The sequence below is a fragment of the Rutilus rutilus genome (genome assembly GCF_951802725.1).
Source record: "Rutilus rutilus genome assembly, chromosome: 20".
Classification (NCBI taxonomy): Eukaryota; Metazoa; Chordata; class Actinopteri; order Cypriniformes; family Leuciscidae; genus Rutilus; species Rutilus rutilus.
Window position 1 is genome coordinate 35368151 of NC_140225.1, and position 18118 is coordinate 35386268.

General features: G+C 45.0%; 1 protein-coding gene across 2 annotated transcripts in view; it reads left to right on the plus strand.

The window, feature by feature from the left end:
• Positions 1–18118, plus strand: part of rtn4b (reticulon 4b) — a 34964-nt gene that overhangs the window by 4657 nt on the left and 12189 nt on the right. For both annotated transcript variants that reach the window (XM_084391759.1, XM_084391760.1), the window contains 3 exons: positions 5685–5750; positions 6816–8018; positions 12994–13201. In XM_084391759.1, coding sequence (XP_084247885.1) covers positions 5685–5750; positions 6816–8018; positions 12994–13201 — 1477 coding nt within the window. The remainder of the gene's footprint in view (positions 1–5684; positions 5751–6815; positions 8019–12993; positions 13202–18118) is intronic.

An 18118-nucleotide genomic window follows, 5' to 3' on the forward strand; every position in this document is an offset into this window, starting at 1 on the left:
TTACAGTGCATACTGTACATAACTGACACGACTGATGAACGGTTACAGTGCATACTGTACATAACTGACACGACTGATGAACGGTTACAGTGCATACTGTACATAACTGACACGACTGATGAACGGTTACAGTGCATACTGTACATAACTGACACAACTGATGAACGGTTACAGTGCATACTGTACATAACTGACACAACTGATGGCAAGGCAAAAATATAAGCAATAAATGATGCAACAAAATTGAATTTTCATTCATCTAAATGAAATCAAATAACATAAAAGTATAATTTAGAAATAATATTATAATATAAATATAAATAAAGTATTGTAATTTATTATAATATTATAATATAAAACACAAATCTACTCTTGCAATCCATATCAATTGTACTTTGTAACCATAAATGTCATTTCCACCTCAGAGGGCAGTGTGCTGGAAATGACATTTGTGTAGTTTTTTGTGAGAAAATGGAAGATAGCTTCACTGATTAGCTTCGAATTAATACGTAGCATTTCTTGTATGCAAAATACTCTTATGTAACTTAATTTTTTTTTTACTTTTTAAAAACACCCTTGAAGGTACAGCATGTTTGGAAATGACGTAGAATAAATATATGAACTGATCAAGCAATATTTACCTTGATTTTTCTTATTTTGTTCTTGATGAAAATGTAAAATTGCCTCCATGTCCAACATGTACTCCATCAAGAAAAACTCCATCAAGAAAAACTCCATCAAGAAAAACTCCATCAAGTGACCTAATGGAGAAAAAAAAACCTTGGGAGAACCCAGGCTCAGTCGGGGGCCAGTTCTCCTCTGGCGTTTATTAACTAGAGGCCGGATTGTAATTTGAACTGTAAGATTAAAAATATTATATGAATGCCTGGCTGAAGAGATGCGACTTTAATCTAGTTTTAAACTGGGAGAGCGAGTCTGAGCAACGAACAGTATCAGGAAGGCTATTCCAGAGTTTTGGAGCTAAATGTGAAAATGCTCTCCCTCCTTTGGTGGTTCTGGATATCCTAGGTATGACCAAAAGCCTTGAATTTAGTGATCTTAAAGAGCGCGATGGATTATAGGGCGATAGAAGATCCGTTAAATAGACTGGAGCTAAGCCGTTTAGGGCTTTATAAGTCAGTAGCAATACCTTGTAATTAATACGGAACTTTATAGGTAACCAATGCAGTGATGATAAAATCTGTGTTATATGATCATATTTTCTTGATCTAGTAAGAACTCTAGCGGCGGCATTTTGGACTAACTGTAGCTTGTTAATTGAGGATGCAGGACAACCGGCTAATAAAGCATTACAGTAATCTAGTCTCGAGGTCATGAATGCATGAACTAACTTTTCTGCATCAGAAACTGATAGCATATTACGTAGCTTAGCAATGTTTCTAAGGTGGAAAAAGGCAGTTTTTGTAACATATGAAATATGATTTTTGAAAGACAGGTTGCAGTCGAGTATAACACCCAGGTCTTTTACTGTAGAGGATGAAGTAACAGGACATCCTACTATATTAAAGTTGTATTGCGAGAGGTTTTGTGGGCGGTTTTTTGAGCCGATGATTAGTACCTCTGTCTTGTCTGGATTTAATAAAAGAAAATTACGCGTCATCCAATCTTTTATATCTTTAACACACTCTGTCAATTTGGATAATTTAGCGTTTTCATCTGGCCGTGATGTGGTGGAAATGACACCAATACTGGGCGACAGCTATATTTTGCATAAAAAGTAATATTGATGGTGGTCTCACATTAAATACTATAATGTATTTTAATTATTTTACTAGTGCTTAATTTAGGTATATTAATAGTTACCAGAAATGTCATATTTTTAAACTGTATTTTCATTGTTGCAGTTAAAAAGCCTGGGTGTGCGACAAGGAGAAAACAGTGATTTTGACACCTATTAGGAGGTTGGAAAGTATGAAAAAATCATAATAGAAAGGTAGTAAAAAGTTTTTAAGGAGGTTTTATTGTTAGTTTGAAAAAGAAAGAGGAATTTGTCCAAAATTATATGTATTTTACAAATATGACCAAAGTACATAAAAGTGCTCATAGTCTAAGAATCTCCCATATATATATATATATATAAAACGCATTCAAAACACATACACACACACACACACACACATATATGTACGTGTGTGTATATGTGTGTATGTCCTCAGTACTGCATATTTCGGACCTCTCCCTCCTCACCCAGCTCAGCTCTTGCAGTCTGGATAATGTGCTGAGTTGAAGCAGGTGTTTTAGATGAGGAAGATGTCCAGAATGGGCAGTTTCGGGGATATTTCAGAGGAAGCACTGAGATAGATGATGCATTAAAGGGATAGTTCACCCAGAAATGAAAATCGTCATCATTTACTCCCTCTCGTGTCGTTCCAAACCCGTAAGACTTTTGTCCATCTTCCAAACTCAAATGAAAATCTTTTTGATGAAATCTGAGACTTTTCTCCATTGACACTTTGACGCTTCAAAAAGTTGATAAAGAGATCATTAAACTAGTCCATGTGTATTGAGCGGTTTAGTCCAAATTTGCTAAAGAGACTCTTTATACGGTGAACTATGATGAGATTCATTCTCGTGTAACGCCGCACGTTTGAGCTTCAGGAAGAGGTTCTCACGCATCTAACAGGTTTGGTTGAGCTTCAGCCTATGTTCGCTGATCAATGTTTATATGTGTATAAAAGCCTAAATTCAATCTGGTCATCATATAAAGTGATTGAGTCTTTTCAGGAAATTAGGATTAAACAGATCAATTCATATGGATTAGTTTTACGATATCTATATGAATGTTTTGAAAAGTCAAAGTGGTAGTTGCGTAGCTGTCAATGAAGGGACACACAATCTCTCAGATTTCATGAAAACGATCTTTATTTTTGTTTGGAAGATGAACTAAAGTGTTCAGGGTTTGGAACAACATGGGAGTGAGTAAATGACAGAGTTTTACACTTGGGGTGAACTATCCTTCTAAACTCAGTTTAGTTCTCCTGAGTTTTCGGTTTCGGCCCAGAATATTCATTTTGGTGCGTCACTTGTTCATACTGAGGAAAACACATTTTGCTCTGCAAAGAAAAGCAGAGTAGCAGATCTCAGACCTGTGTTAGGAACACTCTCCCTGCTTTCCCCGTAGAGGCTGAAGTGTGTGTGTGGACTCCTGAAGTGTGTGTGTGGACTCCTGAAGTGTGTGTGTGGACTCTCCTGAAGTGTGTGTGTGTGGACTCCTGAAGTGTGTGTGTGTGGACTCTCCTGAAGTGTGTGTGTGGAGACTCCTGAAGTGTGTGTGTGGAGACTCCTGAAGTGTGTGTGTGTGTGTGTGTGTGTGTGTGTGTGTGTGTGTGTGTGTGGACTCTCCTGAAGTGTGTGTGGACTCTCCTGAAGTGTGTGTGTGGAGACTCCTGAAGTGTGTGTGTGTGTGTGTGTGTGTGTGTGTGTGTGTGTGTGTGTGTGTGGACTCTTCTGAAGTGTGTGTGTGTGGACTCTCCTGAAGTGTGTGTGTGTGTGTGTGTGGACTCTCCTGAAGTGTGTGTGTGTGTGTGTGTGTGTGTGTGTGTGTGTGTGTGTGTGTGTGTGTGTGTGTGGACTCTTCTGAAGTGTGTGTGTGTGTGGACTCTCCTGAAGTGTGTGTGTGTGTGTGTGTGTGTGTGTGTGTGTGTGTGTGTGTGTGTGTGTGTGTGTGTGTGTGTGTGTGTGTGTGTGTGTGTGTGTGTGTGTGTGTGTGTGTGTGTGTGTGGACTCTTCTGAAGTGTGTGTGTGAGGACTCTCCTGAAGTGTGTGTGTGTGTGTGGACTCTTCTGAAGTGTGTGTGTGTGGACTCTCCTGAAGTGTGTGTGTGTGTGTGTGTGTGTGTGTGTGTGTGTGTGTGTGTGTGTGTGTGTGTGGACTCTTCTGAAGTGTGTGTGTGAGGACTCTCCTGAAGTGTGTGTGGACTCTTCTGAAGTGTGTGTGTGTGTGGACTCTCCTGAAGTGTGTGTGTGTGTGTGTGTGTGTGTGTGTGGACTCTTCTGAAGTGTGTGTGTGAGGACTCTCCTGAAGTGTGTGTGGACTCTTCTGAAGTGTGTGTGTGTGGACTCTCCTGAAGTGTGTGTGTGTGTGTGTGTGTGTGTGTGGACTCTCCTGAAGTGTGTGTGTGTGTGTGTGTGTGGACTCTCCTGAAGTGTGTGTGTGTGTGTGTGTGTGGACTCTCCTGAAGTGTGTGTGTGTGTGTGTGTGTGGACTCTTCTGAAGTGTGTGTGTATGGACTCTCCTGAAGTGTGTGTGTGTGGACTCTCCTGGACCAACAGGAGTTTGCTTGTGTGCTGATCCTCTGTTCTGGGCTGTCATCTCTCAGCGTGTGCTATTTAGGACAGCAATAGTCTAAATAAAGACTGAGTCGTCTTCATGTGAGTGGAACAATGTTAAGTGAGTGTTGAGTGACGCTGTGCTTCTGTTATCTTATCTGATCCAGAGCTCCAGACCAACCCAAGAGAGCTATGGAAACCGAGAACATCACAATATTACTGTTTTACTAAGAAGCGCAGTTACCAATAATCTCTTGGAAATGCAGTGAGTTAGAGTTAAATGCAGATGTGAGTTTACTGAGATGAGCAACAGTATTGATGATCCGGGAGTAAACACATGTTCTCGAAGCTCTCGCGGTCTATAGCCGAGCTGGAGGACGGCCCAGACCAGCGCTTCTGATGTCTCTCATACGCAACAGGAACAGCGGTGCAATAATCACAGATAGTCAAACTTGATTACATGCTTGATCAGAAGAATGTCAGTGTTATTGTTCAGGTGTGGTTGAATAACCTTTGGATTGTGTGACTCTAACAATAAAATAAGCAGCAGCTTTCTATGCGGCGTTAGCAATAATGTTATTGCTTATTTTATTGTTTATATATTTACAAGCTGCAGAATAACCTATGCACCAAAGTATTTCTCATATTTCACTCTGGGAAAAATGCCATTGTATTGATACATTTTTTAGCATAATGAATAGTTGTTAATGTCTACAGCAGAAGCGGCTCCTGATTAGCACGTGACCCTGGCCTTTGTCTCGTAAACATGGGTTTCTTAGCCTGGGATTGTCATTTTTTGAGAGAAAATGCTAATATTTTCTGATGCTAATGGCTGGAACACATAGCTGACTAGCACATATAAATGTTTAAAATCCCCCTGTAGCCAATAATTTTATCCCTTAAACCTCATCTTTGATCACCAAAATTACATATAATGTTTTTTCTTTTCTTCATGTCTTAAAATAGCTTGAATGTTGACTAACTCCCTCGCCTCATTTAGTATGCACGGTTCTATGAATATGCAAATGAGCCCCGCCTCCACTCACTCACTCACTCAGCTCAGAGATCCACTGGTTGACGATCACACGTTGATCTGATTGGTTACAAGGTAGTTTGTGACGTCAGAAACACCAGCGATTTCAAAGCGTGTGTTTGAGACTGTCTTTGGTTCACTGCAGTTTTAAGGAGGAAATACTCAGCAATGGTGTCGACTTATGAACTTACACATGCTTTGTCTTAAAGCAGATTAAAAACACCACATAGACACATAAACTACATTAAAAGCTGGATTTTCACCACAGGGGGACTTTAAATGATCTCTTCTCCTCCTATAAATCTCTTGCTCTCCGACCCGGGCTTTAGTGAGTGAAGCGCCTCCATGTTGTTGTTTTCCAGATGATCCCGAACCTCCTCCTGCTCCTGGCGTCACTCCTGCGCTCTTCCAGCCTCAGTTTCCATCAGGTACGTTTCTTCTTTAGTAATGCTTATGTTGTTTTCATCTTTCCATTTGTTTAGTGCTTGCATTTACGGTGACGTTTGACCTGATATAAATTTAACATCGTGGAAGTTAACTACTGAGTTGAAAGTCAAAGTGTGACAGACATGCCTGATTTCCACTGATCTGGACTAGGGCTGTCATGATGCCAGTAATCCGTACACATACCAGTGAAGTTTCTGATTTTCAGTCCTTTTAACACCACCACATAAACTTAAATGCCATTAAACATATTCTATCTTTTAACCCAACTTATTTAAAATGCTTGTGTAAATATTAAACAATTAATTTAAATTGAGTTTTCCTTTGAGCCTGTGAGCACTTCCAGGTTCGGTCAGATCTCATCCCTGGGAACGTTATGAAGATTCTGTGTGTGTGCGAGCAGCTTGTGAACATTAGAACATGTGACTGCACATATATCAGTATGACTTACATGAACTGACATTCATGAGGCAAGCCTTCTCTAAATACCATTAGTAATTGCGGCACCCATGTACCAAATAAAGTAGCACAGAAAATAAGATAATAAATAAGATAATTTTCTGTCATTTTTTATTTTTATTTCAATGATTGGTATGCAAACACTGGCACTATTGATAGCCCTAATGCAGCCTCAGTCTTCACAGAATGTGTCCTGGAACAGGTGAAATGATTGACGTTAGTCTTGATTTGTGCCATTTTGCTCTGTGTCTGCTTAAGCACTCTCTTCTGACTTTCACAAGCCTCTGAATAGCGAGACGCTTGGTCTCCTACAAGTCTCCATCAGTTCATCTTTACAGCAAAACTCTGTTAACATCCTCATATATTGCATTTTTTCAGAGCAGATATGTATTAATTGCATGACCACCTGATTTTAGAGAGAAAGGTGGATGCTTTCATTGAAGGACAAACTCTTGGAAATCAAAGTCTGAAGTGTTGTATCTCCAATAGCCATGAGGGGGGTTAGCTTGAAGATTGAGAAATCCTCACAGGATCGTCCACAGGGCCAGACTCCAGCTAACCGCGGTTCATGTCTCGTTCTCATCCCGCAGACTGCTGGGATTCTCCGTCCGTAGCTTCACAGGCCTCCACTAACCTTACTATGGATTCACTGGGACACAAGGACTCAGCAGGAGTAGACCCGGATGTGCTAAGCCAGTCAGATGACGACTTCATGTTTGAAACGAAGAAGAGTCCCTTTCAGGCGTTTTCCCCTCTGAACGACAGTCTCGGGGACACGCCGGCCGATAGTCCGTCTCCAGACCTGGTCCAGGATGCGTATGATGGAGAAGAAGCTCATGCGCAGCCAGAGTCAAGAGAAACCAAACAAGAGCTTTCCCTTTCGTATGCTTCCGATGTCAACATGGCATCCGATGACCGGCCGATGTCTCTCCCAGATATTTTGAAATCTTCTCCGATGAACCCTGAAAAAGTGGACTCTGGCTCATCAGAAGGAAGCCCTGAGTTCAGCCCGGCTCATAGGAGAGGGACCGATTCCCCCAAATCCCCGTTCTCTGCGTCTGCTGACAGTCTGGACTCCAAGATCCTGCTCCTGAAGGAGATGGCCGAGGTCACGGAGGCGAGAGCGGCCGCAGAGAAGGCCAAGCTGGGAAAACACAACAACTCAGAGCAGAGTTTTGCAGCTTTCGATCTCGTGAAAGAGACGGACGTGCCTCCAAAAAGTGATAGTCTTCTGAATGACAAGGTTGAGGTGTTGAGCCAGACTTCTGTTCAAATGGCGCACAAATTTGATTGTCTGAACTTCCCATTGGGAAAGGCTCAGGAACAGTGGGATTCTGAGAGCCCTTCTGCGGACTCCTTCTCCCCGGTGTTGGACGCGGTGACCCAGAAACCCTCGAGCTTCTCCGCGGAGCAGGAGCGCCGAGACGAGGCGTCCGAGCCCGAGCCGTCCTCTGAAGAGTTCGAGTTCATCGAGAGGCCGACGCGAGGAGCTGCCGAGGACTTTCTGGAGATGCAGGATAGCCTGACGTTCGTGAAACCGGCATCAGAACCGGATGAAGACAGATCTCCTGAACTGGAGTCTGTAGCTGAAGAGGAAGATCAGATCTCCTACCATCTTCCCACCCTGGAGTCAGACAAATCCTCCGCTGGGAGAGGAAAGGCAGGCCTGGAATCTGATTCACAAGAACTTTCCCCAACTCCAGTAAGCCGTCCTCCAGGGGATAAACCTGGATCCGGGAAGAGGAAAGCTGAAGCTGAAGGACTCCCGATGTCAGATCCAAGCGCAGCGGCAGGTAAATCCCTCACGGACCGTCATCAGTGTCATCACAACCTGTTCCCTTCACTGGACCCTTCATGTACCCATCGTGTTCTGTCTGTGTGCGGTCATCATGTGTGTGTTGTCCTCTTCCCCTCCTCTCTCATGCATCTCACCCTCGGCACGGCATTGAGTTCGTTTGCATGATCACCTTTCTGTTTGATTCGCTCACTGTGGAACAACTTGCTTTGATCCCTATTCTGAAAAATATATATTCAGATTTGTAAGATGAAGCACTGAAGATAGCAATGTGCTGAAGCGTTTGCTCATGTCCAATTGTTTTTAATTCACTTTGCAATTTTTGCACGATGTAATCCATAAAATAATAAATGTTTTTATAGACTTCTGTAGTCTGGACTGCATCCAGTGTGCGTCCCGCCAGCTTCTTGCTCCACTTCGGCTCAGTCTACCAGTATGTGATTGCCTACTTGCTTGGGATTAGGACTGTTTTCTAGAAGAATGTGTATTTGCAGTGTAAGCTCAGCAGTGATGAAGCAGTGCAGGTCAGAGGTCACAGAGCGTCGGGTGTGTTTACAGAGCGCTGAAACTGCTCATCAGTCTCTCTGACATCAGACTGGACTTTATGCCTTGACCCGCAGTGAGAGACTCTGTTACGGTGAAGGAGTTTGGAATACATGACTTGTCCTCAAAGACAGACACAGGGAATCGCACGCGCCCAGTCGATCTCTGTTTATGCTTGAGTGCAGATCTACGGAGCCTCTGTACAAATCGCCATGCTAAACATAGTCTTATTATCATTTTTAACTTATTTAACATTCAATACACCTTCACGAAGTGCATAATCAGAAGAGCCTTATGAAAATGGAAAACGCGCGAATGTCACGGTTGCTCTCGTTCCTCTGCGGTTGGCTTGTCACTATCTACAATATTACAAGTGGAGAGCGTTCAGTGCTGGTGAATCTCGGTTCATACATCGTGTGTGTGTGTGTGTGTGTGTAGGAGACTGGTTTCCCCTCCTCCTCTTCCAGCTCCACCCCCCTCTCAGCGCTGATATGTCTCAGTCTCAGTCACACACACTCTCACACTCACTCACTCTCACTCACACACACACACACACACACACACACACACACACACACACACAGACCCGCCTCTATAACCTCACGCCTCCTCTCAGCGCTGATATCCCTCAGTCTCAGTCTCACACACACACACTCTCACACACACTCTCACACTCACTCACTCACACACACACACACACAGACCCGCCTCTATAACCTCACGCCTCCTCTCAGCGCTGATATCCCTCAGTCTCAGTCTCACACACACACACTCTCTCTCACTCACACACTCTCACACACACTCACTCACTCACACACACACACACACACACACTCTCACACACACACACACAGACCCGCCTCTATAACCTCACGCCTCCTCTCAGCGCTGATATCCCTCAGTCTCAGTCTCACACACACACACACACACACACACTCACACACACACACACACTGCAGACATGGACCTGGCGGACCAACAGCCCTCCTCAGACTGGAAACACACGGGTACAACACTTTCCTCATACTAAACTCTCTGTAGCGCACGTGTTGTGGAGTTGTAAGGCTTGAATGTTGAAGGCAGTCCGGTAGAAGTAAGTCCTGCTGTTGATGTTTGCAGACGTGTGGAGCTCGACTGTGGCGATGATGGAGTTACTCTGTGTTTAATGAATCCAGATCCTCTAGCTGAACGGGCTGTTGTTCCCAACGCAACCTTTGCTCATAGAGGATGAATCAGAGCTCATGCTGATAATCTGGCCAAAGGTTCTGGGTGCGGTGGGGCAAAAGTAGTAGTTGTTTAATGATTTGCTGCTTGCAAAATAAGGTGGACTAGAATGACTGTCAATGTGCAAAATGCTTTTTAAACCGGTCTTAAATAGCAGGAGACGTTGAAGCGCTATGACTATGGTACCATGAAGCATCCCAGTGGTTCAGTAATGGAATCAGACAGTTTAAGTACTATATTCATACACCATAGTGTGTATATGGTTGCTCACAAGAGGCATTATAGTGTCACGGTCAAGTCATGTGAGAGTCTACAGTAGGGATTCGCCAGACTAGTCGATTGAAAGATAGCGCTACTGCTAGTCCACTAGTTTATTGTTTCAAAAAAATTGGCACATTTGAATGTTTTGCTTTATATTTTTACAAAGGCTATGTTTAAATTGCCATCATGTTAATGTTACATATTGAAATATATTATTTTGAAAAGTCTATATCTGCAGCAAAACAAAATCATTTAATTTTCCCTCATATTTTGCATGCGTTCGCCATAACTCGCGGCGGCTTCAGGAGATGCGCGCGGTGAGGGAGCTGGCACACAACTTACCGTTTTCTTCTGTGTCATGTCAAACTAGTATAACAATTAAGCTTGCTATACTACCGGCAATGAGGGACAATACGGTATGAAATTTTATATTGGATTAAAGGAGAAACATTATGAATGAAACTTGACACTTGAACAGTTGCTATATCAACATCCATTCCTAACAATAAGAAATAGTGTATATTTGTCAGTACAGGTCAGGCTTTTCTTGCGGTTTGCCGCCCGTCATGTGTACGGATTGATGAAGCGCGTTCAAACCTATTAACAAACAACAATACCTTAATCTGCTGACTTGTGTGGACTAACATTTATTTAAGGAAATCCGTTTATAAAAGGCTATTAGGTTTAAACGTATTGGTCCTGTGCTGCTTATTGATTCAGCTAATTTCAGTAAACATGTCTATAATGGCTAACTTTGCTTAACCCTCTGGGGTCAGAGGTCAAAATCATCCTGGTCACTCAACAAATCAATATATTGATTTAAAATTTGTAAGACATGTTTTGTGTCAGAAAGCTGTATGTGGGGAGGGCGTGAATGATCATGAATATTGATGTAGCTGGGAAGACAAAGACCTAGATTTGCTAGATTTAGATGGGGTTAGACTAGTCGACTAGTCGGTTTCAAAATTCTCATTTAAACGGTTAAGTTAGTCGTAGCGCACATCCCGAGTCTATAGTGCTTATACACATGCTGTCATAGCGGCTTTATAGAAAGTCATACTGTGTTTTACCATAGAGAGAGATAGTGCTGGCGATAATACAAGTGATCCTCTGGGTTTACATCTAGATATACTGTATTTATAATGTTGTCTCTCACACATATATCAGTGCAGTGACTCTAATGGCGCTTTTCCACTACACAGTACCAGCTCGCCTCGGCTCGGCTCTGTTTGGTTTTCCACTGTGTAAAAGTTGTACCTGTACCTGCTTCCAGGTACTTTTTTTCGTACCACCTCCGGCGAGGTTCTAAGCGGGCTGAGGCGAGCTGAGGCGATACTAAAATGTGACGTGAAATCATGGCAGACTGCTGATTGGTCAGAGAGAATCGTCACTATTCACTGCGTCATCATTGCACGCGCCAGACGCAGTATCCTGAATAAAAAACAGCAAAAACAAAAACATCCAAAAACAGCATACACTCGATTTCCTCCATTGTCCTGTGTGTGTGGGTAGCGGGTGTGTCTCGCGCGTCTCGTGTAAAAGATTAAGTCACGGCAGTTTCCTGCGGCGTCGCTATGACGACCAGGTACTATTGTGGAGGTACTATCTGCAATGGAAAACGGAGCGAAAAGCGAGCTGAGGCGAGTCGAGAAGAGCTGGTACTGGTAATGGAAAAGCGTCATAACACACCAGTGAGCGATCAACACAATTAAGACATGTAAATGTTGTGCTTCTAAGTGATTCTTAAAAATACGATTTTCTGTCACTGGTGAAAAGTCTGATGCTCAACAAAAGTTTTCAATTAACTTTAACGACTTAAATATTTATTTGTACCTCACATTAAGCTATCGAATGGCTTCAGAAGTCTTGGAATATAGTGCACGAAAAGTTTATGGTGCTTTACAATATTTTACATCTTTAGTGGGGTTAAAAATAACAGAGAATAGTATGTACAATATCGGACGTCACCGAGAAGCTGCAGCCGCGGCGCAGAGGATTATGGGGGATGATGGATCTACCGAGCGCTGTCACTGCTGTACGCCATTCTTCTCGTATTAAAAGAAATCAAACAAACAACATTGCATGCTGGGACTGCGTCAGACTCCTGCTGCCTGGACAGGGTTTACCGCAAGTGTTCAAAAACACGATAATCGAACACGGTTTTCGCGATTGTTAAATTGTAAAAGGTTAGGGTTACAATACTAAGCGTCAGGACATTTTATCGTGGTTTACTGTGAAACCGGTAATCGTTCCATCCCTAATCGGTAACCCAAGTAAAATCTAATTCATTCAGGAAATACCTCAAAAAATAGCCAAGCACTCTACATTGGCCACTTGAGATTTATTGACCCTGTGAATTTTTTATTTTTAATAAATCTAAGTCATCACAAATCAGTTTTTTGCTTCGTCATGTATAGATTGAGGTGAAAACCCCCCAAAACACTTTAAAACATAATACTGCAATTAAAAAATGTGAAAGAATTAAGAAATCTGAATACTTTATTAATGCACTGTAAATGATAACCTGTTTTTGCGTGAATTATCCCTTCAGTTATATCAAATAAAGTGGTTTTTTCCACTGATGTCTGACGGAAGATAAACTCGCGCTCGTTTCTGTTCGGTGAAGTCCGTCAGTCAGTCGTGACAGGTTTGTGAGTGTAATTGTAGAGAGAAACATCTGCAGAGAAACACGAGTGTGTGAGAGTTCAGAAACGCACTTATCATGAGCTTGGATTGGCGTCACGTCTTCCCGTAGTTGATTAATAAACAGATGTTGATGCAGATGAAGGAAACCTGCTGGTTTAGCGAAAGCTTGTGCATGTGGATCCTAAACACGTCATGAACCCCATCCTCCATGCTCATCCCTGGTGCTGTCCTAGCCTGAGCTCACGTGTGTGTGTGTGTGTGTGTGTGTGTGTGTGTGTGTGTGTGTGTGTGTGTTTCAGTGCTGCAGCTGCTGCGCTGGCGGGACGTGAGGTCGAGCGCGCTGGTCTTCGGCTCAAGCCTCTTCATCCTCCTCTCCCTCACCTGCTACAGCATCATCAGCATTCTCTCCTACTCCGCTCTCGCTCTGCTCTCCGGCACCGTCTCCTTCAGGGTATACAGGGGAGTCCTGCAGGCCGTCCAGAAGTCTGATGAAGGACACCCCTTCAGGTGAGATCTGTGTGTGTGTGTGTGATGACCTCTTGACCTTTCATCAGCTGCTTTAAGTTTGAACAAGATGCCTGTAGTAAATATAATCTCTCACATTACATTTACCTTTATTCATTTAGCAGACACTTTAATCCAATGCGACTTACAGTTGAGGAACACAGCAAGCAATTCCTCTTAAAGAGGCAATAAACACTGAAGTAATACAGTGTGTCAGACATCATTCAGAGCAGTACAAGTTTTGGGACGTCTGCCTTTACATGCACAAGAACTTTAATGACATCCCATTCATGATCCATAGGGTTTAATATGGAGTTGCTCCACCCTTTGCCGCTATAACAGCTTCAACTCTTCTGGGAAGGCTTTCCACAAGGTTTAGGAGTGTGTTTATGGGAATGTTTGCCTATTCTTCTAGCAGTGCTTTAGTGAGGTCCGGCACTGATGTTGGACGAGAAGCTCTCAGTCTCGCTCTAATTCATCCCTATCGGGTTGAGGTCAGGACTCTGTGCAGGAGTCCAGTTCCTCCACACCAAACTCCTCATCCATGTGTTTATGGTCCTGCTCTGAGCACTGGAGCGCAGTCATGCTGGAAGTGGAACATCCCCAAACTCTTCCCACGAAGTTGCGAGCATGAAATTGTCCAAAATGTCTTGGTCTGCTGAAGCATTAAGAGTTCCTTTCACTGGAACTAAGAGGCCAAGCCCTGAAAAAACAACCCCACACCATCACCCCCCTCCCCCAAACATTACACTTAACACAATGCAGTCAGGCAAGTATCGTTCTCCTGGCAACCGCCAAACCCAGACTCGTCCATCAGATTGCCAGGCAGAGAAGCGTGATTCGTCCTTCCAGAGAATATGGACCTTTACGCCACTGCACCCCACGCTTTACGCCACTGCGCCCCACGCTTTACGCCACTGCGCCCCACGCTTTACGCCACTGCGCCCCACGCTTTACGCCACTGCGCCCCACGCTTTACGCCACTGCATCCCACGCTTTACGCCACTGCATCCCACGCTTTACGCCACTGCGCCCCACGCTTTACGCCACTGCGCCCCACGCTTTACGCCACTGCACCCCACGCTTTACGCCACTGCGCCCCACGCTTTACGCCACTGCACCCCACGCTTTACGCCACTGCGCCCCACGCTTTACGCCACTGCGCCCCACGCTTTACGCCACTGCATCCCACGCTTTACGCCACTGCATCCCACGCTTTACGCCACTGCATCCCACGCTTTACGCCACTGCATCCCACGCTTTACGCCACTGCATCCCACGCTTTACGCCACTGCATCCCACGCTTTACGCCACTGCGCCCCATGCTTTACACCACTGCATCCCACGCTTTACGCCTCTGCATCCCACGCTTTACGCCACTGCATCCCACGCTTTACGCCACTGCATCCCACGCTTTACGCCACTGCATCCCACGCTTTACGCCACTGCATCCCACGCTTTACGCCACTGCATCCCACGCTTTACGCCACTGCATCCCACGCTTTACGCCACTGCATCCCACGCTTTACGCCACTGCATCCCGCCACTGCATCCCGCCACTGCATCCCACGCTTTACGCCTCTGCATCCCACGCTTTACGCCACTGCATCCCACGCTTTACGCCACTGCATCCCACGCTTTACGCCACTGCATCCCACGCTTTACGCCACTGCACCCCACGCTTTACGCCACTGCGCCCCACGCTTTACGCCACTGCATCCCACGCTTTACGCCACTGCATCCCACGCTTTACGCCACTGCGCCCCACGCTTTACGCCACTGCATCCCACGCTTTACGCCACTGCATCCCACGCTTTACGCCACTGCATCCCACGCTTTACGCCACTGCATCCCACGCTTTACGCCACTGCATCCCACGCTTTACGCCACTGCATCCCACGCTTTACGCCACTGCATCCCACGCTTTACGCCTCTGCATCCCACGCTTTACGCCTCTCACGCCTCTGCATCCCACGCTTTACACCACTGCATCTCACGCTTTACGCCTCTCACGCCTCTGCATCCCACGCTTTACGCCTCTCACGCCTCTGCATCCCACGCTTTACGCCTCTCACGCCTCTGCATCCCACGCTTTACGCCACTGCACCCCACGCTTTACGCCACTGCATCCCACGCTTTACGCCACTGCGCCCCACGCTTTACGCCACTGCATCCCACGCTTTACGCCACTGCGCCCCACGCTTTACGCCACTGCATCCCACGCTTTACGCCACTGCATCCCACGCTTTACGCCACTGCATCCCACGCTTTACGCCACTGCATCCCACGCTTTACGCCACTGCATCCCACGCTTTACGCCTCTGCATCCCACGCTTTACGCCACTGCATCCCACGCTTTACGCCACTGCACTTGAAGTAAGGCATGGAAACCCATTCCATGAAACTCTACACATTGCTCTTGAGCTAATCTGAAGGCCACAGCAGTTTGGAGGTCTGTAGCTGTTGACTCTGCAGAAAGGTGGCGACTTCTGCGCATTGTGAGCCTCCGCATGCGCTGACCCGCTCTGGGATTTTACGTGGCCTACCACTTCATGGCTGTTGTTCCCAATTGCTTTCACTTTGTTATAATACCACTAACAGTTGACCGTGGAACATTTAGTAGTGAGGAAATTTTGCGAATGGACTTATTGCACAGGTGTCAACCGATCATGGTACCGCGCTTGAGTTCCCTGAGCTCCTGAGAGCGACCCATTCTTTCACAGATGTGTGTAGAAGCGTCTGCATGCCTAGTGCTTGATTTATGTGGCCATGGAAGTGATTGAACACCTGAATTCAATGATTTGGAGTGGTGTCCCAATACTTTTGGCAATAGTGTAGATCATTCCACAGGCAAGGAACAGTGAAGGAGAAGGTTCTGGAAAAAGATTAAGTACTTACTTACCAGATCCACAGTCCTGATGATCATTTGTTGATACATGATGGTGTGATTGTGTTCATGGAGGAGCTCATCTCATATCTGCATCAGTGCTGAGAGAGGGTTCGTCCCATCTGAGATCTTTTATCCAATATACTTCAAACGAAATCGACGAACGAATTGACATTTCTCCTCACGAGTCCGTTGCGATCTGACGTCCTCGAGTAAAAACATGAACACACTGGAGAGACGCTTTATAGAAGAAACTGAAGTTGTACTCCTGATTAAACAAGACACTGACACTGTTTTTCATGTTTAATACAGTAAAGCTGCTTGATTTTAAGCAATTTGTTGTATAAAGTGTTTTATTTACATGACTTTACTAGATTTCTGAATTGCAGAGCTCATGCAAACAAACATCCACGTTGCTATGATGCTTTTTTTCTGATGCTTTATTAAAAAAATGTCTGTGGTTTTCTCAGTTTTGTTGTGTTTATTCTGTTATTGAGAGGAAAGTGCACAGCACATATTATATATTCATCTAACCGTCACTCTTAGCAGCGTGGACGGCGTCCAATGTTCGATAACAGTATATAGCTGCTTACGTATTTCAATCTTCGTTTTACCCCTTAACGAAGAAGGAAAAGGATCTTCTCCTGAAGTATATCAGGGCCTTCACAGGCACATGCTTTGATCAGTACTGAGTTTGAGCCCATATTCACTGGTCTTTCCCTCGTGTGTGCAGAGTTTGAGCCCATACTCACTGGTCTTTCCCTCGTGTGTGCAGAGTTTGAGCCCATACTCACTGGTCTTTCCCTCGTGTGTGCAGAGTTTGAGCCCATACTCACTGGTCTTTCCCTCGTGTGTGCAGAGTTTGAGCCCATACTCACTGGTCTTTCCCTCGTGTGTGCAGAGTTTGTGCCCATATTCACTGGTCTTCCCTCATGTGTGCAGAGTTTGAGCCCATATTCACTGGTCTTTCCCTCGTGTGTGCAGAGTTTGAGCCCATACTCACTGGTCTTTCCCTCATGTGTGCAGAGTTTGAGCCCATATTCACTGGTCTTCCTTCGTGTGTGCAGAGTTTGTGCCCATATTCACTGGTCTTCCCTCATGTGTGCAGAGTTTGAGCCCATATTCACTGGTCTTTCCCTCGTGTGTGCAGAGTTTGTGCCCATATTCACTGGTCTTTCCCTCGTGTGTGCAGAGTTTGTGCCCATATTCACTGGTCTTCCCTCATGTGTGCAGAGTTTGAGCCCATATTCACTGGTCTTTCCCTCGTGTGTGCAGAGTTTGAGCCCATACTCACTGGTCTTTCCCTCGTGTGTGCAGAGTTTGTGCCCATACTCACTGGTCTTTCCCTCGTGTGTGCAGAGTTTGAGCCCATACTCACTGGTCTTTCCCTCGTGTGTGCAGAGTTTGAGCCCATACTCACTGGTCTTTCCCTCGTGTGTGCAGAGTTTGTGCCCATATTCACTGGTCTTCCCTCATGTGTGCAGAGTTTGAGCCCATATTCACTGGTCTTTCCCTCGTGTGTGCAGAGTTTGAGCCCATACTCACTGGTCTTTCCCTCATGTGTGCAGAGTTTGAGCCCATATTCACTGGTCTTCCCTCGTGTGTGCAGAGTTTGTGCCCATATTCACTGGTCTTCCCTCATGTGTGCAGAGTTTGAGCCCATATTCACTGGTCTTTCCCTCGTGTGTGCAGAGTTTGTGCCCATATTCACTGGTCTTTCCCTCGTGTGTGCAGAGTTTGTGCCCATATTCACTGGTCTTCCCTCATGTGTGCAGAGTTTGAGCCCATATTCACTGGTCTTTCCCTCGTGTGTGCAGAGTTTGTGCCCATATTCACTGGTCTTCCCTCATGTGTGCAGAGTTTGAGCCCATATTCACTGGTCTTTCCCTCGTGTGTGCAGAGTTTGTGCCCATATTCACTGGTCTTTCCCTCGTGTGTGCAGAGTTTGAGCCCATACTCACTGGTCTTTCCCTCATGTGTGCAGAGTTTGAGCCCATATTCACTGGTCTTTCCCTCGTGTGTACAGAGTTTGA